We start from the raw sequence: 20,401 nt of genomic DNA, 5'->3' as shown, positions 1-20,401 counted from the left end.
GCATCCTTATCACAAGTTCAGGGTCATGTTCGTGAGCCAGGGTTCACCCATGACTAAGTTATCTTTGAACTTAAAAAAATCATCAGCAAGAGAACTCCTTGACGTTTATGAAATACAGAAGTTTTATTTTTGGTCACAGTCATGACAATTATGGAAGCAGCGATTCATATGGACAAGTTTAGAAGTGTATTCTTGAAAATTACTTTTTCGAGTTAAAAATAACTTCAGAGAAACTAAGAACTTTTACATCTACATCTTAACAGTTTCTTGCGATCGCGTACTGCTATGCCTTAAAACTGATTACAATAACGCCATTTATTGGTCACAGTTTCAACATTATTAGTTATCACACGAGCATGAGTGGAATAGTGTAGTGCGTCTGTGTCCCATATGCCACAAGGCTGAAGTCGTGGTTTACAGGATTTATCTTCCAGCAAACTTGACATGCAATAAAGATGTTACAGGGGCCTGTGCATGCAAACGTACACCTTTGAATCTACAGCAAATTTTCCAGATGTTCGTTTTGCTTTTAGCATCAAAATAACGCAATGCGTTGAGTTCGAAAAGTACATTACATGGGGTTTGATACGAACGGTACAATATGTATTTATGTATCACATCGTTTATTGCTATGGATCAACCAATCAGAATAGAGAGTTCAAGTTTGCTTGAAGATAGTACGAGAATATTGATTCACATGGTAATTTATTGAAGTACATTGTTGAAAAATTAGCTTTAGAGTTCAAAGAACTTTAGAAAACAAGAACTTACAACTTCATCTATGACTGCTTATGACAGCATACCTTTTTAAGTACTGTATGAATCACGACAGATTATTAATGAGAGTTGTGCTTAAGCATTATTTCCCATAAAAGATCAATCTGCACATTGTCATGGCAATTAAAAAAAACAGACCTGATAAAGTTTTTTTATCCACTTGACACATGAGCCAATTACTGTGATTATAAAAAACGACACTCCAGAGTTACAAGTTGGCTGACTCAAATGATAAAAATATAAAGAAAGGTCAATTCAATCACAACACCGGGCAAATTTGGCACTTACTACGCGTACACGAATTATTTCCCAAAATTACTTAAAAATGAGGTTGATAAATAATGTACACCATGATCAGTTTTCAAGAAATTGTATGCCGGTAAACCACACGGGTAATGGCAAGAACTTTATATCATCAAAATACATTACATCTACTAATTACAGACAGCAAAACGCACGACCCTGAACCTGCATTCTTTGTTTTCCCAGTTCATCATCAATCCATCACTGGTGACTGACAAACTTGGCCATGCTTGCCAGAACTGCGATCAACGTGAAATTTACTGCGGAGGAAAAAAATAGTAAACAATAAAATTCAGAACCAAGTCCTACAAGTGCAATGTCTGTTTACAGCAGAATTGCAACGTGTGCAAGTAAGACACAGGGAATGGTTCTTTACTAATAGAGTTCATCTGGCATGTATTTTATAACCTTGAAAGCAGAGAAGTAAAATCAGTATTGGGTTGAAGCTAATTTGTAACAAAGAAAACAGATTTTTGTGCACATCTAATTGTAAATTGGTTGAACATAAAGGGGGAATTAAGGCATGTCAAACTTGTCAGAAACTGCTCGACAGTAAGATCATCATTGGCTCTCCTAAGTAGGCCACAGAGCACCTTCAACAGTCCCAGCCTTGGGCTTATAGCATGCGCACATTCACTAAAAATCAGGTAAAAAAAAAACAGCTGACCTGTTAGTGTTATTGAGCCACACTCCACTGCCACGTCCATTGCGTGGCTACACCCGTCGTGGACCCCCCAGCTGTCATGCTGGCACTGGTCCAAGCGTGGCTCTGTCCCCGCGCATTTCACGTTACTCAGGTGGATTGGTCCATAGCCATGGAAGCTGTACCAGTGCCTAATGACAGAGGAGTACCCAAGCTGACGGCATACCACCCGTGCATTCTCCAGAGTCCAGCTGGCATTACAAACGGTTCCCCAGCGACCGTTTCTCAGGATCCGGAGGAGGCCCTCTGCACCCCTGAACCTAATTTGGCTGGGACGGAGCTCAATAGGATGATAACCAGCCTCTGTAAAGAAAAAAAAAATGTGAAATTCGACTTCTGCAGACCTTTTATAATGCGAAAGATCAACCTCTTCGAAGAAGTCTGACGTGGAATCTTGGAAGTTGCGGTTCATGTTCACAGATTGGAACTTGAATTCAATGCCCTTGTGCGGTTTTGTGATGGTCTTAAATGTCTAGAACAAAACACCGATTTCTTCTGCCTGAAACGTACTGAGCGGTCCACTGCAGTTGACCGTGGGGGCAAGTTCACCTCTCTGTGGGCAAGGCCCACCCCTGAGGCATTGGGAGAGTGACATTTCATTCCCGTCGCAGCGGACGTTGTTGATCCGTGGCTCCAGACTGCTTTTGACCACCGAGACGTTGAGGGCGTAGCCAAATCCCAAGGAGCGACACACGACGTCGCCTTCTCGCAGACTCCAGTAACGGTTGCTGTCGCAGATGGACCCAGACGGGACACTGTTGATGGCAACTTTGACAAAGCCGTTGTATCTTGAAGTCCCATCAACAAGCGTCAGATTGACTTGGTACTGGTCTTAACCCCAACCGAGAAACAAGGGGAAAAAACAGTGACAAACCAGTAAACAAACATTTTCAATAAAAATAGCCAAAGGAAGGGCACAGGTTGGAAACTGGAGATGGGGATTTACGAGAGCTAAGAATAATAACATGGAAAGCTCACGACTTTTTGGTTTCATTGGAAAATCAGGACAATAGCCAAGCTTGTTCAAAATAAATTCAGTGCTCAACTCAGCCTTGTCATTTGCACCTCGATGACAAAAAGCTCAAGAAACTGTGCATTCTTTGATGTACAAATTAAAGTAAAAACTGGCTTTTATCAAGCTGTGATAAGGAGTTTGTGGTGCTCTCAGTTGAGAAACTTTAGCTATTCACACGCCAAGTTTTGCCAGGAAAGTGTCTCACTGATCCGAAATCCTTCATAGTGAAGATGACCAATAGGAGTTTTCAAACTGCATCAAATCCCGTGCACACTTATGGTCCCTGGGCTTCATTGTCCTCAGTTGTGTCAATTCCTTCCAGAAAACCTGGTGGATATTTCAACAGATCTGGGAGCCGTTCCCACTGAAAAATATCTGAAAAATATCACCCAAATACACCTCCTACCAGAAAATTCCTTGCATTTCACTCCAGCAGTCTTTCTGCTAGGACAGCTCCTGGTGAACCAGCCCGAGTTGGGACAATCGAGAACGCTGTAATACGATGCGTTGCACTGCACGCTGGACGTCAGAAAGCCGTCAAACTTTCCATCGAGGCCTGACTCTCCCACGGCATGCTCGCCAAAGTAGGACCCTCGCACTGCTTCAAGGGCTGAGTCATAGGGGTACATTTTGCCCCTGCAGACCCTGTCAGCATCGGCCAAGTCCCAGCCCTCATCGCAAATGGTGTAGTAGAACGTCTTGTTTCTGAACTGCAATCTAACCTCCACCCTACCTTCGGAAAATGACTCGCCATCCTTCAATGAGACAGTTCCACCTGAAGTGAGAGGAATAGTCCAAGAGAAGTGCAAACGACAATGACTCGTAAAGGAAAACGTTCTCATTATAAACAAATCAATTTTTTTTTTTTTTTTTGGTCATACTTGGGTGCACCATTCATACTGAGAATCCGACAAATAGAGAGAACGACTAGGGTAAACGAATATGAACAACCCCTTGGCAATTTGACATCCTGAAATTTCTGTCATCTATTAATGAGGGTCATCTCCGATCAGTGATGGCACTGCTTCCCATGGAGGCCCTCAGATTTACAACATGGGTTGAAGGCTTAAAAGGGTGCCGCCGGCAGCCACCAAACGGCCCACGTCTGCAGAGAGGAGACAGTAAGAAGCAGTTACATAATCGGGCCACGGGCAGAAACCAAGACAAAGATTATGTGTATTTGATGGAACATCTGCCTGTGTTCAAAATAATGATGGCTTAACTCTACCATCCTGAATCAAAATACTGTGACAAAGAAGCAAAACCTGGGTGCACAGTTTGCTAGATCAAGGAGGGGGGGGTGCAGAGCTAGAATGGTTTATGTCTGAAGGCAACTGAAGCCCTAAAACCGGCAATGACTCTAACTGTGGTAAACATAACAGAGTCCTTTCTGTCCCATGCAGCAATTTTGGGAGATCCTCTTTAAATGTACAAGGATACTCTAGAATTTCAACAAAGGTTCCAAAGCAAGTTTTTCCCCTGACCTCATCTCGGTCATCTTGGCCTTAGCATAGATATCCAAGGTGTCATTGCATACAGTATGACTGCAATATCTGACCCTGCTTCTTGTATCAAGTCTAGGGCTGGGCCAAATAAAAAACTGATTATTGAATATTTGACCTCAAATTCCATCGAATATTCAAATATCCCGCAGTACGATGAATTTTCACTTAACCCCTTCGCGAAGGGAATATTTTGACCGCGACTGCTGGGCTGTGGTATGCCCTGAATGGAGGGCTTTGTCCAGCAGCAGGCCCCATTGAACCAGCAGCTGCATGGTGAATAGACTGTACGTGTGGTATGCACTAATGCTCACACAAAGGTGCGGTAGTAGCAGTCATCCGTAGCGAAGGGGTTAAACTTCATCAGCAGCAATTTTTATCAATAAACAAAACAACACATAATAATCATTACAATAACTTTGAATTAATTGCTAACCTGAAACAGAAATGTCATTTTTCTTTTTGGATTAAGCTTTATGAAACCACCTTGGTTTACAAAGAAACAGAGGTTTTCCTTTAATACATTTCAAAGTATTCCACCAACAAATATTCAAATCTAAAAATTGTTATTCATATATTCATGTATTGGGCGCAGGCATATCTTAACCCCTTACCTACAGTCTCAGTGCAATACACTGTCACCAATCCGTCAGAGCAATTTCGGTTCTCGCCCAGTGGGCCGTGCTTACAATCTAGGATGGAGCTCTCGTCCCCGTGGCACTGCACGTTGCCAAGCTTGGCAGGTGTCACCCTGCCCACATCCGCCCGGTCCCAGTTGCCAACAAACCTAAAGCCCATCTGAGTGCAGAGCACCACCGACTCACGCAGGGCCCAGTTTTCAGCACAGACGGGACCCCAGGAGCCCGAGTGGTAGACCTCCAGGCGACTGAGGCTGATGCCGTATGGCACAAGCCGGAAATTGCCATCTTCCTGGCCTGTTTGTCGTTGCAAAGAGACAATCATTTACCTCAATAGACCACAGCAATCAGATCTATCATTTTGTGTGATACATGATGGGAGACATGGTTAAAGGCCATTATCACTTCTTTCCTAATAAACTCGGCAGAATTAGTGGATGATGACAGCCCTGAACTATTTTCCATAAATTTTTACATATCAGTTTTTGAATGTGCTTTCTTAGTGTTCTTCTCAAAATTATTAGTCTGTCAAGTGCTGATTTGGCAGTACAGGTAAAACCTGACCAGCAAAACAAGAAACTCTGTCAATCAATGTCTTCCAAAAGTAATCGACTAATTTCCGTAAGAATGGCGTCACTACAATAGTTTCATGTGGAAGCAAATGTTAACCCCAGTCCTTTGACATGGGTGAATGATTACTCTAAGAATGCAGCAGTTGAGTTGTTCAGTAGCTTCAATAATGCAAAGATATAACGTGATAAAAACGGATGATACATGACTACATAGCTAAAAAATGTTCCAATCGAGAAACATATTACCAAATCTGTTGCTGACTGATGACTAACATCTGTGACAGTGTAGTTACAAGATTCCTAATTTCACGATTTGAAAACCAACCAAACTTTACAACAGGCATTAAAGCACAGTAACCCGACTGCAAAGTTATGGATATTAGAATCATGGAGAAGAAACAAGAAGTGAATACTTGGACACCTACTTGATACAGGGCTGTGGGTCATGCAAAGCGTCAGCAGCCAGGCTAAAAAACAAGCACGAGGAATCATCTTGGACACGTTGAGGATACCAACCACCTTGTGAAAAGCAGCCTGTGTGGTTGGAACAGATTTTTATGGAATATTTTAAATTAACAACTACGATGTATGACTTGGACCAAGCGCGTTGCATTCACAAGTGCATCTGGGGCCATGTAAAAGGAAGTTTTTGTATTATCATTCACGCACCCTAAGTTAGCCAAATTCATCTGTTGTACGTTGTCAATGTTACTGTGCCAGCGTATGCGTTAGTACTGCTAATGGGCTTGATCGACCGACTTGTGCAATTGCTTGATCTTCCCTCGATTTGTTAATCTTAATGCTTGATCAGATGAGTTGATGATTCTGTCATCGGGCAGTTGCATCTCCTGGTAAATGACAGCTGTTTAGATTGATTAGATAAAAACAAGGGTCGTTAGAGCCTACCTCAATGTGGTCAGAGATTTCATACAAGACTGAATGACTGCAGTCACAGTAATCAGATAATGGTGACACTGACTGATCAGCTGATGAGCCTTATCGCAAATACTGCATGGGTGATTTTTGCACAATGGTAGAAGGGCATTGTGGGAAGGAAAAAGGAGCAAACATTGCCTTTTTACACTATACAGTTTAGGTCATGTGACTTAATCATACTCGGCACTAGGCGCAATCGGTCTATTCATGGAGGTAGGACTAACCCCCATAACTGTGGGATCTGACGCCGATGTCAAACCCCACAGTTCTGGGGAGTAGGTAGGACTAGGAAAAGAATGGAGGAATAAGAACATGGTTCAAGTGTGTTCTTTGCTAATTTTCCCCGCAAAATTTGATATTTAAGGACATATTATCGCTTTCTACATGTTCTGACGGCTAATAAACAACTGCAGGCATGGCTGGGGAAATAAGTGACGTCTGTCATGTCTGAAGGCCTAGGCAAACACCTTGATTAACTCTTCTTAAAACAAAAACTTGAAAGAAAACTAGTGAAAATATCTGAATACAGGCCCAGTGCACACAAAGTCACGCGTAGATATAGATCATGGATCATTTTCCTACATGTACCTCCATGCGTAGATCAAAGAAATATGAAACGGCTGTGTAGCACCGTGATCAGAATATAGACAAAAATATAATATAAAATCAGTGCTTTGAATTATGTCATTGCCTAGCTTTCGGTAATTGAGTACCTTCGTCAGGGCAAGCAGATTCAGTTCAGTTCACGCGTAGGCTAGGCTAGGCCAAGATCAAGTTTGACACGCAGAATAAACGTGCACGAGAGTCTGAAACCTTGTATCATGAGAAGGAAAATGCACGCACTGCTGCTGCGCGCTAAATAGGATGGGAGGGAACCAGTCTAGAAGGTAATTATATTTTTAGTTTATCTTTCACCCAGACGCAAATAGACGTTCTAGTTCTACATCGAAGTGGGAAGCCAGACTAACTAAGTCACATGATACAATGTGCATAATCAGATGACCTCATCGGTGTCGTTTTGTGCCGAAACTTGACGAATGTTACTTTCTTGAGAAGCCCCGGCGTGAATACGACGTGTTTTTAAGCATGGCGGCTGCTTGGATTACGGCTGTTATTGTGACGGTAATATGGGCTTTTGTAGGCATTGTTCTTCCGCTCGTTGTTCCACGGAAAAGACCAGATAGAGGGTGAGTTTCCACTGTCGAAAATCAGATGCGGCATGCCATGGGATAGGCCTACCGCTTAACCATGATAGCCCGGCCTAGGCCTACCTGCATATTGAATATGCCATGCACATTGAGCTGTAGTGTAGGAGTGGGTCTTGCTACACCATGTATTTAGCGTCAACAAGCGTCAAAAAAGCGTCAACAAGTCATTATGTAATTCATATTTATTTATTAAGAAATTTTATATATTTACAATAGGCCTATTAATTGAGCTCGTGTATCTTATTTTTCTGAAGTGATATTTACTTAGTGTGGAAATTTGAGAGTGAAAAAGTCAGGCCTTCTCGTACAGCCTGACTGGCTGCCATCTTATTTGCGTGGACGGCAGAGAAAAGAAAGACGGCAGCCCCATACATTGCAAACAGTTTTCATTTCCTGCGAGAATCTGGAAGCAAATTCGCTGTTTCTCTTACACAGTGGCAGGTGTTAAGAGTCTCTAAAAATGATAAAATCCACTTCTCAATCTTTAGAGGGAATTATCAAGTTGTTGATGCTTTGTTGATTCTACTTGTGTGAGTTGACGCTAAACAGCACGACTGGTAGGATGGCATGTTTTTCCGATGTAGGCCCTACCGGTCATGCCGGAACATGTAGGGTCGCATATACTTATTTATTAAACAGCTGAAAGCTTTGATGCATGATGGTCCTTAACAAATGACTGAGTCTCATTTTATGGGGACGACTATCGGTAACTGGTACTGTCTTTGCTATACCTGGAATTTCACATGCCAGAGTGGAAACAGAGGAGGTGGAGAATTAACAAGAGTCCAACAAATCCTCAGTGATTTGTGGTAGTCTTGTTAAAAATCACTCTGCTTCAAGGGATTCTATTCAGTATCGGTGAATATGTCAGAAAACCCTGGAAAATTCACCCGATATAGAGAAAAAGAGACCCTCGAAAGGGGGATCTGCCTCCTGATCAGGAGAATTCTCCTTGTACTCAGAAATTGAAGGCAGGTACCATCATGACAAAGTGGTGCAAGAAGAGCGACATATCGCATTACATGTGAGTTACAAGTATGAAAAAATAACCAATAACCGAACAGATTTTTTGTTTTCTTTGTGAACGGCTTGCCATTCTTCGACAATCAGTGAATTTCTGTTTTTGTGTTCCAGAATCATTCAGTTGATGTTAGCACTTACTGCTGTCTGCTGTTATTTGTTGTAAGTACATATTATTCTTGTCTCAGTAAGAATACTTGCCAAATGCACCAAGATTTCATGGAATTTAAGTTTTCTTAAATCCAGTTGATAATGTACATGTAGTGTGTAAAAGTCAGTTGGACCAAGGTTTCCTGGAGAGAGAAAGTTTTCATTATTTTGTAGGAGAATCACACAAGTTTAAAATCACAAAAGGACAAATGCACTCAATTTTCACTGTTTTTCGAAATGAACAGTTGGCTGTGCACGTTCCTGATGCAACTCAACCCTCTGTTTGGACCCCAGTTGAAGTCAGAAATCATCAAAGCCCTCTACTGGGAGTGGGACGTAAGTGCTTTGCCTTGAAAGCTTACCTTGCATGAATACAACTCCCCACTATTTTGTCACATGCTAACTGCACTTGCAGTGTTTCCAGTGCGAGACAATTTACTGGCAAGTACGTTTTACATGTCAATTTTGCTGACACAACTTGACAGAGAAATATTTCTGCTCTTCCCCCAGAATGCTGAAATACCTGAATGAGAATGCCATCGTAAAGCCCCCTCACAACACAGGTCCTTCCATTGTCAACATTGAACCACCATGAAATGATACACCCTTAGCCATACATTGAGAGAGTCAAGACCAGTCAGCCATGGTTTGTCCATCTGGAGTTTTCGTGCGTCTTTTCATCTTTGCGGGGACTGAGATATTTTTCAATGCAGAGTGTGGGATGCATCTTGTCACTACTCTGTGTAGACCTGATTGAGCTTTGTAATTTCTTACCCCAGCAGCAGATCCAGTTGGTTCAAAGGCAGCGATGTTTCCCTCAAAATGGTGTAAAAAAATTGCTCGGGGGGGGGGTTGACATACAAATTAAATAGATTTTGAAAATTTTGATATTGGCCAATCAAAGAATTTAGCCTTACCCCTCAGAAAGGCTACAAAAAGTTACATAAAGAGTCCCCAAAGTTGTTACCACCTTCCCCCCCAAAAAAGGTTGGTTCTGTATCTGTTATTGTTCAAACCAGGGTCAGTTCCACAATAGGAGAAGGGGGACCAGATCTAATACAAATCTAATACAATCATTCAATCATTGTTAAGCAGCGTTCGCGCCGTTCAGTAAAGCATGAAACTTTGGTTGCCATTGGGATTTTCCATTCAAGTCAGATTTACATCGTGATGGCAGTAATTTCCACCTCATTCCTCCCTTGTGTATTAAAGTTAACGATCTCATTAATCCTTTCATGTTATCCAAGATATCACTACTATAAACCCAAGATATTATAAACAAGCATGGCCCATACTGAGGTTATTTCTGACAATTCCTTATATTGTGAAGAGAACTGTTGAAATCATTTTCATTTGAACCATTCAGTCAGTCGAAGTGTAATAAAATTACCTCAGTTTTGGTCAGAAGAAGGTAATCTCGTAAAGTTCCAGGCATTGTGGGAAACAAATTATTATTTATGAACATTGTTTGTCATTTTGGCCAATTTATAATCTATTATTGAATGTTGAAATTAAAATTTGTTGTACGTTCCAACTTAGGGGTGTGAAAGGAAGTTATATACTTGTACATGTATCTAGCTGTTTAAACTTTTAAGAAGGCACGGTCGTTGATTTTTGTGTGTGTGAGAGAAAAACTCCACCTGTTTATTTTTGTCGACTGGCTGTGTCATGATGGGACAGGCTTTGTAGAAAGGTCACTGTTCCAGAAATGTAATTGAACCGAAATCTGAAGCACGTGTTCAATAATCCTTTACACTCCGTCGCATCTCCTACAGTCCTCCTTGTTCAGTCTGCCATCTTTGATGTCTGCAAATCATGTCCAGATTTGGCGCCTTGTGGCTCGACTTTTCTGTTCTTGCCATAAGCAAGCCTCACTAGTTAGCCATAGCCTAAAGACACCAGTGCCCATTGAAACCGATCAAAAAAAAAAAAAGAAGGTGTATGGAAATTGCATGACATCGGTGCAAACGAGTTTTCTGGACCAGGTCACTGGCCCTATCTCTTTAGAGAGGCCAGATGCCCCTTGTTTCTCATTCTTTTTGTGAGGCAATAGTGTCGGTAAAATCAGGTGGTAAATAGGTTGGAAAAGTGAATCAGTTGACCTATGTGTGTAAAAGTCACAAATACTGTAGTTTATAGAAGTCAAATTGGAAATGGAAGAAATTGTATTGTGCATCTTGTAATTTATGCTCCTTTTTTTAAAAGTTTGAATAAATTGAACGCATTCCAATCTGGCAACTCTTGAGTTTTAGTGGGAGAACAACCCTACAATTCAAGATGGCTGCCATAGACAGTACATAATTAATTCATCTCGGTTCTTCGTAGCCCTGATTGGAAAACAATTTTATGGTTGCGTTTTTTATCTTCATGATTTTTCCAGTACAATTGAAGGTTTATGCACTGATTGACGTGGGTCCTCTGTAATTGTAACCCCCCCCCTTGTATGATAATGTTGATATTGAGCGTTACATGTAGCATAAATAAATGGAAAAATGTTTCTTGAGGAAATTGTATGTTGATTGTCCTCGGGCCATTTTGTTTGAGCTGTAACTTTGTGGTTGTGGTTGGATGGAAAAAAAAAAGTTTGTTTTTCCACACTCGGGTCGACATTTCCACCTCTTGCATTGCGTTAGAGGCGTAAACACGTTCTTTGTAGTTGATTCAGAAGGAAAGGAAAGCAATAAAAGTACAGATTGAAAATATTTAACAGCTAGCCCGAGTGGAAAAAGGACCAAAACCAAAAACACAGTCCAGCAAGAAAGAGTTCCGGTGACTAATTGTGAAACAAAGCACAAAGTATATACATGTACATGTTAAGCTACGTTACTTCGTTTGTACACGTTCATGCAATGACTTCCTTTTGTGAGTCATGCTACTGCCGAGTTGCAGTATGACATTATTTCCAATGGTTGGGATATAGATCATCGCAAGCTGTACACAACATCCGGCCGAGTGAAGCCACATCGACGGTTCACGGTTGTTCTTGGACTGCAGTCATTGGTTTCTTATACAAATCATGGAGATATGGTCCAGTAATGCTAATAGTTTGGGAAATCATGGGCCTGCATCCTATGCTATGGGGAAAGAAGTATTACTGCTCTTGTGTTATGGTTAAATTAAGCACTCACCGATTTGAAGGGTGATCAACTCGCTGATCAAATCAATGTACAGAATGTAAACGATGTGCGGTCAAAAGTGCTGTTGGCCTAGTACATTACAACATTACCCACCCGTACTGATGAGGGCGTTTTATAAGAGTAGCAATCGTTCAAATTGAAATCTTTAGTTGTCTTAGACTTCCTCCCTTTATTTTGATGAAACGAAAACTCGTTAATTTAGGCCGAGTGCTGTGAAGAGTCTGTTTTATTGTGTTTATATAATTAAGTTAAATGGAGTTTATTAATAAAAAACCTGAAATTGTACAACTCACTTACTTGTAAAGAATGTGTTTGGAATGGTTTGTTATATGACCTTGTCGAAGAAATCTTTTAACTTCAGTCATTCAAATTCATGTGCACTCAGATCATCTGCGAATTCTGTAGCTGATCCATAGAGTTAATCGTGGTATAGCGCCCTCGTCTGTTGCATAAATCGTAGTTTTTTCACATCAGCACTGATTGGTCGGAAGTTTGCGCACAGCGTTTTGGCTTGTGACGTCACAAACACCTTGCGCGATCGCCAACCGCGCGTATCGCAATGCATTTCATTGCGCACACATACTGCCGTGTTTACATCGCTACAAGCCAAAACGCCTATTTTTGTTAAAATAACCAAGTGGTGTCGATTTTCCCGCTTAAATTGCAGCCACGTGGCAGGGCGAGCAGCAGATGGCGACTCTTCAAAAACTGTTGTGGACTGAAGAATACTCCGACTTCTCTGACGAGGTGGTGCTGGTCGAGAGCCGCTTCGTTCTGGAGAGAAAACACGGGGAGTGTCTGTGCATGGTACACGCTGGCCTGACGCACACCGTGGTGCTGATAGCTGAGGAAAGCGTAGAGGCAGACGCGGATCATCTCAGGACTGTCGCAGTTGCGACCGACGCACCCTCCAACTTAGAGTACCTCCACCTGGCGCACCTCTTCCCCTTACAGAATACCAGGCTGTCGACCAGGAGACACCAGGAGCACCGTGGAGAGCACGTCTTGAGGCTTCGCCTCTCCTCGGGGAAGACGTGGTACCTGGAGCTAGCTGAAGGTAGGCATCGCGAAGATCGCTGGAGGGAGTGGTTGTCCTGGATTCATGATCTAGACAAGAGACGCCTCGAGATGCACCATCAGATGACGCTACACCCACGATCAAGAGAGGCGATACGGGCACAGCTGAATTGGGGGAACTTGGAAGAGTGGACGGCTGATGGTCAGGAAGGCGCACCGGCCCTGGCGGCGGCACAGCAGCGGACACGCCGCGACTCCCGCGCTTACCACTGGGTGGGCCATTTTGGAGGGGCATTGTCTCGGGACCATGATGGCCAGATAACCGGCGAAGACTACGACGCACCAGATGCAGGCCTTCCTGGCCTCCTGCTTGGTCGTTCCGACAGCATCCACCACTCTCCGAGCAGCAACATGAGACAACACGGACGTAGCCACGTGTCCAAGTCTGCGACGGTCGTGGACCCGTCCGCGTCGTTCGTCTGGCAGCAGCCGGGAGATCACCACTCCCTCCCCGTCCGGAAAATCACCTACAGCAGCACAGACACGTACTCTAGCCTGGAGGACATCGAGAGTGTGGGCAGCCTGGTCGGGGATGCATCCTTCGACTGGAATCACCCTGTCTCGGACAACATCAACCAGAAGCTGATCCTCTGCGTTGGCGACCTCTTCCAAAAGTTTAACATCGAGGCGCATGGCCATGGCCACGTCGGTAGGTGGCGCCCTATGGCCTCATTGACGGCAGTCGACCAGTTGAGGGAATCCGATGTTACTACCTCTCACGGGTAAGGGTCTTGACAAGAATCCAACTTCAATATCCATCATGGACACCGTAAAAGAATTGGACTGCATGTGTTATTGTATTCATCTCCATGGGCAAGGAAATACCGCAAAGATTTTCCTTTGGATAACCCGTGGACAACAAAACTTGTGCAGACATTTTTTTCCCTGCTTGTATTGCATGTTTTAGTTATAAAATAAGCGAGACAAGGTTCGCGCTATCCTCCGTCTGCTCTAAAATGGGCTGTCCGCAGAGTCAATTCCTTAGGGTTAATATTTTCTCCCCTTCCTTTGTTCCTGCTTCTAAACAATAAGATAATCTCGTTTTTTTGGGGGGGGGGGAAACAACGGGTCACTTCCTCCGCTTTCCACACGATTATTTCCTTGTGACATATGTCTTGGGAAACGTTTCTTCGGAAAGGCAATGTGCTTTAATCTTTTTTTCTTTTAATGAAGAACTTAACTTTTTCTACTACACAACTCTCGTTTGCAAACCAGGAGCCATTGCTAGCATGAACTCTGTCAAAACCATTCTGGGAAGAAATCTTTGTGCATGTGATAGAAAGAGAGCATTCATTGGGACTGCCGGTATTGATCAAAATGTGCTGCGTATAGGTGTCAGCAACATCGGCACAAAAGAGCCCAGTCAATTATCGAGGTTTGCTGGGTGTGCGAATCAGTCACTCTGGCGCCCCAACACTGAGCATCAACACCCCATCCGGGGACTGTAGCTCCAGGCTAAAAGGCTGTCACTGTCTTCCAGGTGTTACAAAGTCAAGGTCTGCCTTTGTGTCGTTACACAACCCACAGATATAGACTTAATTCAAAATGAAGGAAAAAACCTACAATTAAAGCCAGTCCCGCTGTGTGAACGTGTTACCGGTATAGTTATGGAAACCCTCAAGACAAGTGTTTCACAAACTAAACTTGATGAGGGACAGTTGAAACAATGGGAGATGTCTAAAATACTAATCGGATGGTCGGGTATGCGACTCCGATTATGTATTCCAAGCCAAGATTACAGACCGAGTGTACTGGAGCTGGGAACCATGACAGCGACTCGCACGAAAACTTGATCTCAAATTATTTGTTGCCTTCACATAACGACAAGGCAGACGAGGATGTTGGGTATACGGCGTCTGCAAGATTGCCTACAGTCAGTCAGTGGCATGTCCAGGCGGGGGGGGGGAGAAGACTTTTCAGGAACTGAATAGCCTTGGTCAAGGCGTTTGTCATTCGTCGCAGCACAGCGCACCGCACACCTGCCGCTCGCTAACCTAGCACGCCTTGACCAAGACTAGAACTGAAAGCGCCAACACTTTAGAAACGGTACCGGCGCCTTCCTTTGGGTGGAGAGGATTCTATTGCAGTTGTTAAAATTGATCAGTTTAATGAAAAAGGGGACAAAAATTTCATTAAAAAACCACTTTGCCCCGGATTTTAAATGATATTGCAATCCACGACTGCACTGTACTCTTTAAACAGGAGGACGGTAGTTTCCCACCCACTGAGTCCTCGCTCAGTTGCCGAATGTCTGAACGGTTTGACATCCTTTTCGTTACAGTATCGATTATAAACACTGGAGAGCATGATTGACGATGCTGAACATGTTAGGGCTATTATGGAGTCAGGTGGATGATCGATTACTGGTCGTAACAAAAAGTGGTCGTCATAAGAGAGTCACGCTGGTAAAGAATAGAGGCAATCACGTGCAGAGCCCTGAAAGAAAGACTGTCAAAACAGATACCACTCTGCTCGCAATCCCTGCAGTGCAGTGTCCGTGCCAAGAGCGATGTAATGGACCGTCGGGGCTTTGAGGAAATCGGCAGTAATTGCACGAGTCTGTTGCACAACGCAGGGGAAAATGTCTACAAAGGAGGGGGGTGGATTTGAACCAATCGATGAGTAATGACCTGACGGATATTCGTTCCAAGGCAGCTTGCTTGAAACGAAATGCAGGTGTCTGGATGAAATCGGGGCTATGACGTGAGGGAATGCAGGCAAAACAAGTTTACACTGACTTTGTGTGGTTCCTTTTGGCGTAAAAACACTTTGACACATATCAATCATTTTGTACATACACAATCGTCTGTATTTTGTACATATGACCATGAGGCTTGATATCCTGTAAAGATAAACATTGTTATTTGAGGGGTCATCATTATTGATCTACTCAAGACAGTCCTGACGGAACAAGCTTTCAATAAGCTTTAAGAAAACTATTATTTAAATGACTTGGGGTAATAATTTTCCCTTGGTTTAAAATACATACCATCTTCCGGCACTAAGTTACAGGCTATCGCGGAGCCCAAACTTTCGAGGCTCAGAAGACCTTCTTTACTGTAACAGGCCGTCTTCATCTGTCCAGGGAGAACTTGTCCTGGATGTTATCGAAACTGATATATGGAGGGGGGCATTTTTTCTCCTGGAGACAGGTTGCAAGGTGCCAACATTCTAGAAAGGGCACGACCACCTTTCTTTGGTGGAAAAGGATTCTTAAGGACACTCATTTTTATTAAAGAAACATCCCTATTTTGCCCCCTTTCAAGACCCAAACGAGATGGAGAATTAACGGTGCCCCCCCTGTGCCCTTACACCGACGTATCTTCACAAGGGCAAAACATTTAATTAAAATTAACATTTCTCCAACGCAAAAGTACATGTCGGATATGACGTTGCCACAAATAAGTATTTTTTTTCAATTCTCAGGGAAAGGCGTGGTTTGCCGCCCCTACCCGCAAAGGAGATGCTCCATCGTCGCTACTCACTGCCAGATGTGCTGGAAGGAGAGGCCAGCTTCCTGGACGATATGCAGCCGGCGGCTGACGTCGCCCACCGGAAATCTCTCGTCTACCTGGACCTGATGAATGACGACGACACCAAGACGCCCCACGTGTTCGGTGGCCACGTGATGCTCCTGTCACCCGAGCAGACCAGGCTGCAGCAGGAGATCACGAAATCTCGCGAGTTGCCAGCCGACCTGGAGTTCGTGACAGCAGAGGGTAAGGGGCGTAGAGGGATGTCTGGACAGGGAGGGGCACCGATTTCGGGCCGAGTTGGTGTGACAGCGCTGGCACGGCAAACGGTGCAGAGGCATGGAAGGAAGACAGAGAAATCCATGAAAGAAAGATTACACCTCGGAAGCCACGATAGTCACAGAGAACCTCTTAGGAAACAGCACGCGAAATTAAAGTCAGATACCACAGAGCATCTCTCTGCCAGAATTCTTCGCAATATACGGAAACGTAAGCGTTCAAGACGAGATGGACGACCAGACCAAATTACCAGCGTCCATGACATCGATCCAGCCGTCCTCGCCGGAGAGTTGACCTCACTTGACTCGCTATTGTTTGTGCGCGTTCGAGAAGCTGAGTTGGTGGACTGTCTATGGCTTAAGGGAGACAGACACGCCCGCGCGCCCCACACCACCAGGCTCATCGAATTCTTCGAGCGCGTGGTGGGCCTGGTGTCCACCGAGATCCTGCGGGGGTCCACCGCCAGGGAACGGGCGGCAACCGTGGCCCGGTTCGTGCTGGTCGCCGAGAGGTGCCGTAAGCTGCAGAACTTCCACAGCCTGAAGGCCGTGCTGAGCGGGCTGAAGGTACCTCCCATTTACCGCCTAAGGAGGACCTGGCAGGCGTTTGAGGAGGACCACCCGGCCGAGTTTGGAGCCTGGAGCGAGATGGTGTTTCTGATGGCGGACGACGGAAAGAGTGATCTGTACAAAATGGCGGTGAAGAAATCTCTCCTGTCGCCACCTTGTCTGCCATTCATAGGTCCATTCCTGTTAAGTGTTGTGGATCTGTATTCAGCCGTTGATAGAGCAGGAATGCAACAAAGACGTTTTAGAAGGTATGATCAATTTTCGTCTTCATCTTCGTCACCTTCTTGCTACTCTTCAACGGATGAGAGGGAATCAACTATACAAGACGTCTGCTATGTCACTGACGACTCCAACACCGCGAACTCGACCACCGAATATCGTACCCAGCCAAAGTCGGCGCATCATGTTGGATTCTTCGATACTTTCGCTTCTGCCTGGCACAAGCTCCACCTCAAACACGGTAAACTGTCCGGATCCCAGGCGGGGGCGTATTCTGTTTCATCCTGTTCACCCGAATCGGAGGCGATCGGCGCGAGAAGAATGACGCAAGGACGGAAGGAGCGCATACGAGCACTGATCATTGACTACGCAAAGCGGTGTGCCCAGCAGCGTGGGATGGAGTGGCGAGCCGGAGGGGGACGGGGTGCGGTCACCGCCCAAGATCTGCTCGAGGCCGCCCTGTTCGCAGGGGTGGGTAATCCCATCAACTGGGGGAGCCTCTTCTCCAAGGTACAGCCGGCCGATTGCGAGATGCTGGCCGTTTCCAAGCAGGAGACCGAGGAGAAAGAAGCCAAGAAAAACGCCGAGTACCAGTTGTATAGGACACTATTCACGCACCAGATGGCTGCCGTGCAGTACACGCACGGGAGCAACCGAGCCGCGAGAAACTACCTGCTGCACGCTGAATACAACACAGACCAGCAGAATTTCAAGCTGTCGATGAGTCGTGAGCCCCCTAGCGACTGAAAACTGACAATTAGTTCGAAACACACAAACACTGTACCGAATGGTGCGTCTTGAACCTTTACTAAGGAATACACAGCAAACCAGTCTGCTGTGGCGCAATTTTCTTCCCTGAAACAAACACTGGCCTAAACAAAGACATTGTGTTTGAATCCTATACTTAAATGACCTGTGGCAAAAGTGGACATGCCTAAGGACCTGGTCTAAGTTAGGGCCAGACCAACAAGTCAAATGCAGATCATGAAATTGGTGCGGTACCATGTCTACCATTGACACAACGATGTGTAACGCTTCACACCGGTTCATGCCCCAAAGATAATTGAACAGCGCCACCTTCAGCTCGAGCCCTTCGCAAATCGCCCATGATAGCCGGCCGATGATAGCCGGCCGCACGTTTCGACCTCATCGTTTGTTCTCAGCTTGCTGCATCTGACAATGTTTCTGAAACGGTTGTATTCCTTGGGACTCAATCAACATGACGTCTCAAGTTTGCTTCAAGAGGGAAGGCTCACATAAGTAGCTAACAGGGTGGAAACAAATCCGATTTTTTTTAATGAAAGTGTAAATTCAACTTACATGTTTTTCACCTAAAAATGATCCGCATTAACGATACATAAATATGCCAAACCTCTGGCTTCTCTTGCCAAAGGAGCCGGGAGTTAAGTGTTGCCGCGTAACCTGCAAACCTGCTGAGTCGGTGGACATTTTCGACCTCTCAGAAACCCATTTATTATGTCAATCCCATGTAGCTTGTCAGGTACAATTGAACTGTTGCTAATACATCTTGTGACTCCGAGATAACCTAGTCAGGAAAGTGAAATAGAATGGAATGTTTCAATATCACAGCCATCGCAGATTCGCTAGCAATTGCCCTCGGTAGATACGGACGAGAATACCACCCTGTATATACAACGAACTCTGACATTGTGAGGGATAATCCCCTTACAAGCTTCCCGTTTTCCCGCATTCTTTATCTTGTACCTCGTAGGTCGGTCCCAGCTCTTCCGGCGCGATGACTGAGCGAGGCGGGGGGGGGATTGGGCCGTTCGGTCCCGGGGGACTCCCTGCATTCAAGCGCCCCGCGTTGCGGTTGGGAAAATCTCCCCTAATCCCGTGTATTCACGGGGCTCAATCAGCCGTCAGGGGAACAAGCCTAGGGAAACTCGATCCTTCAGCTTTGGCTGAATCGCTGACATACTTTCCCGTTGACACCTTTACAAAGTTTCCATCCCGAAGAAATAACCCGACTCTCCCAGTGGGGCATAAGGTGAATGATCCGCGGTGATGTATTTTGAGTCTATTTTGGTAACACCTTTCTTGTTTGCGAGCAAATCACAGCTTACACGTAACTAACAGCCTTCACTTTTACAAGCCTTCAACACTATCTTCAAACGGTTTCACTTTCTGAGTGTATGGCAAACACCCAAATGCTGAGTTTTTATCATGTGTAGAGGCTGGTCTCAACTCAAAGGGAAATAGAGGGAATAATCAATTACTGATAATAATTGAAGACATTGTTAATGTCCGTCTGGTAATATTCGTGTTTAATGGACCCAGAACAGGTCCAATAAAATAAATATTGACTGAACGGATCTGTTTATTAAACTCGACTTTGCGAGGAGGACCGCCAGGAGTATTGAATGAAGTTACACAAGACAGGCCCGTAGGCTGGCGGCGGGGGGGTTCGAACCCCCCCTCCCCGCTCGTTTCTGAGTTCCCCTTGTTGGTAGTCTTTTGTGTGTGTGTGTAGGCCCTACCGAATATTTTTAAAATACTGTACTATTCGGCATACGAGCCAGGGCTTATACGTTGATTCTCAAGCTCAAGGTGACCACGATTCTGCATATTAATGAATTAATCTCTAGCCATATATACCGTCATGAAGTTCCGGTAAATATCCACATTTCAGGTGTTTCAAAGGGTTTGAAATCAATGTATCTTTGTTAAGTTTATTCAGTATTGAAAACTACAGTGTACAAGTCTTATACGCAACTTTCAATGTTGTTTTCCAAAGTACATTGTGATAGGCGAAAAATATGTTTTCACAGTGCCAAAAGTTCCTCTTTTTGGTTTGAAACC

At 44.4% G+C, this 20,401-nt stretch overlaps 3 protein-coding genes across 6 annotated transcripts; 2 read left to right on the top strand and 1 right to left on the bottom strand.

Moving 5' to 3' along the window:
* Nucleotides 1–98: 98 nt before the first annotated feature.
* LOC110977094 (neurotrypsin-like) lies at nt 99–12,246 on the bottom strand. 4 transcript variants are annotated; one of them, XM_022230913.2, is made up of 8 exons: nt 7,160–7,250; nt 6,180–6,372; nt 5,936–6,044; nt 4,915–5,235; nt 3,205–3,573; nt 2,294–2,614; nt 1,748–2,086; nt 99–1,340 (listed from the first exon to the last, which is right to left on the bottom strand). In XM_022230913.2, exons 3-8 carry the CDS (start codon nt 6,000–6,002, stop codon nt 1,282–1,284), a joined length of 1,476 nt encoding a protein of 491 aa, XP_022086605.2. In that variant the 5' UTR covers nt 6,003–6,044; nt 6,180–6,372; nt 7,160–7,250; the 3' UTR covers nt 99–1,281. The 4 variants fall into 4 exon arrangements, with proteins under 4 accessions (XP_022086605.2, XP_087001010.1, XP_022086604.2 ...); XM_087144884.1 differs by lacking the exons at nt 6,180–6,372; nt 7,160–7,250 and adding an exon at nt 11,953–12,246; XM_022230912.2 differs by lacking the exon at nt 6,180–6,372 and having other exon boundaries at nt 7,160–7,301.
* Nucleotides 7,432–11,337, top strand: LOC110977095 (V-type proton ATPase subunit e 1-like). The gene is made up of 4 exons (XM_022230914.2): nt 7,432–7,633; nt 8,789–8,836; nt 9,070–9,160; nt 9,335–11,337. The coding sequence occupies exons 1-4, from the start codon at nt 7,533–7,535 to the stop codon at nt 9,353–9,355; spliced, it is 261 nt and encodes an 86-aa protein (XP_022086606.2). The 5' UTR covers nt 7,432–7,532; the 3' UTR covers nt 9,356–11,337.
* A 276-nt stretch (nt 12,247–12,522) lies between the features above and the next one.
* On the top strand, nt 12,523–19,910 carry LOC110977032 (uncharacterized). Its single transcript, XM_022230792.2, has 2 exons — nt 12,523–13,760; nt 16,465–19,910. Exons 1-2 carry the CDS (start codon nt 12,652–12,654, stop codon nt 18,323–18,325), a joined length of 2,970 nt encoding a protein of 989 aa, XP_022086484.2. The 5' UTR covers nt 12,523–12,651; the 3' UTR covers nt 18,326–19,910.
* Nucleotides 19,911–20,401: the final 491 nt, after the last annotated feature.

This window comes from Acanthaster planci, linkage group LG13 (assembly GCF_054643075.1).
Source record: "Acanthaster planci isolate LZ-2023a linkage group LG13, COTS_SCS, whole genome shotgun sequence".
Classification (NCBI taxonomy): domain Eukaryota; kingdom Metazoa; phylum Echinodermata; class Asteroidea; order Valvatida; family Acanthasteridae; genus Acanthaster; species Acanthaster planci.
This window is presented reverse-complemented; position numbering and strand designations above follow the sequence as displayed.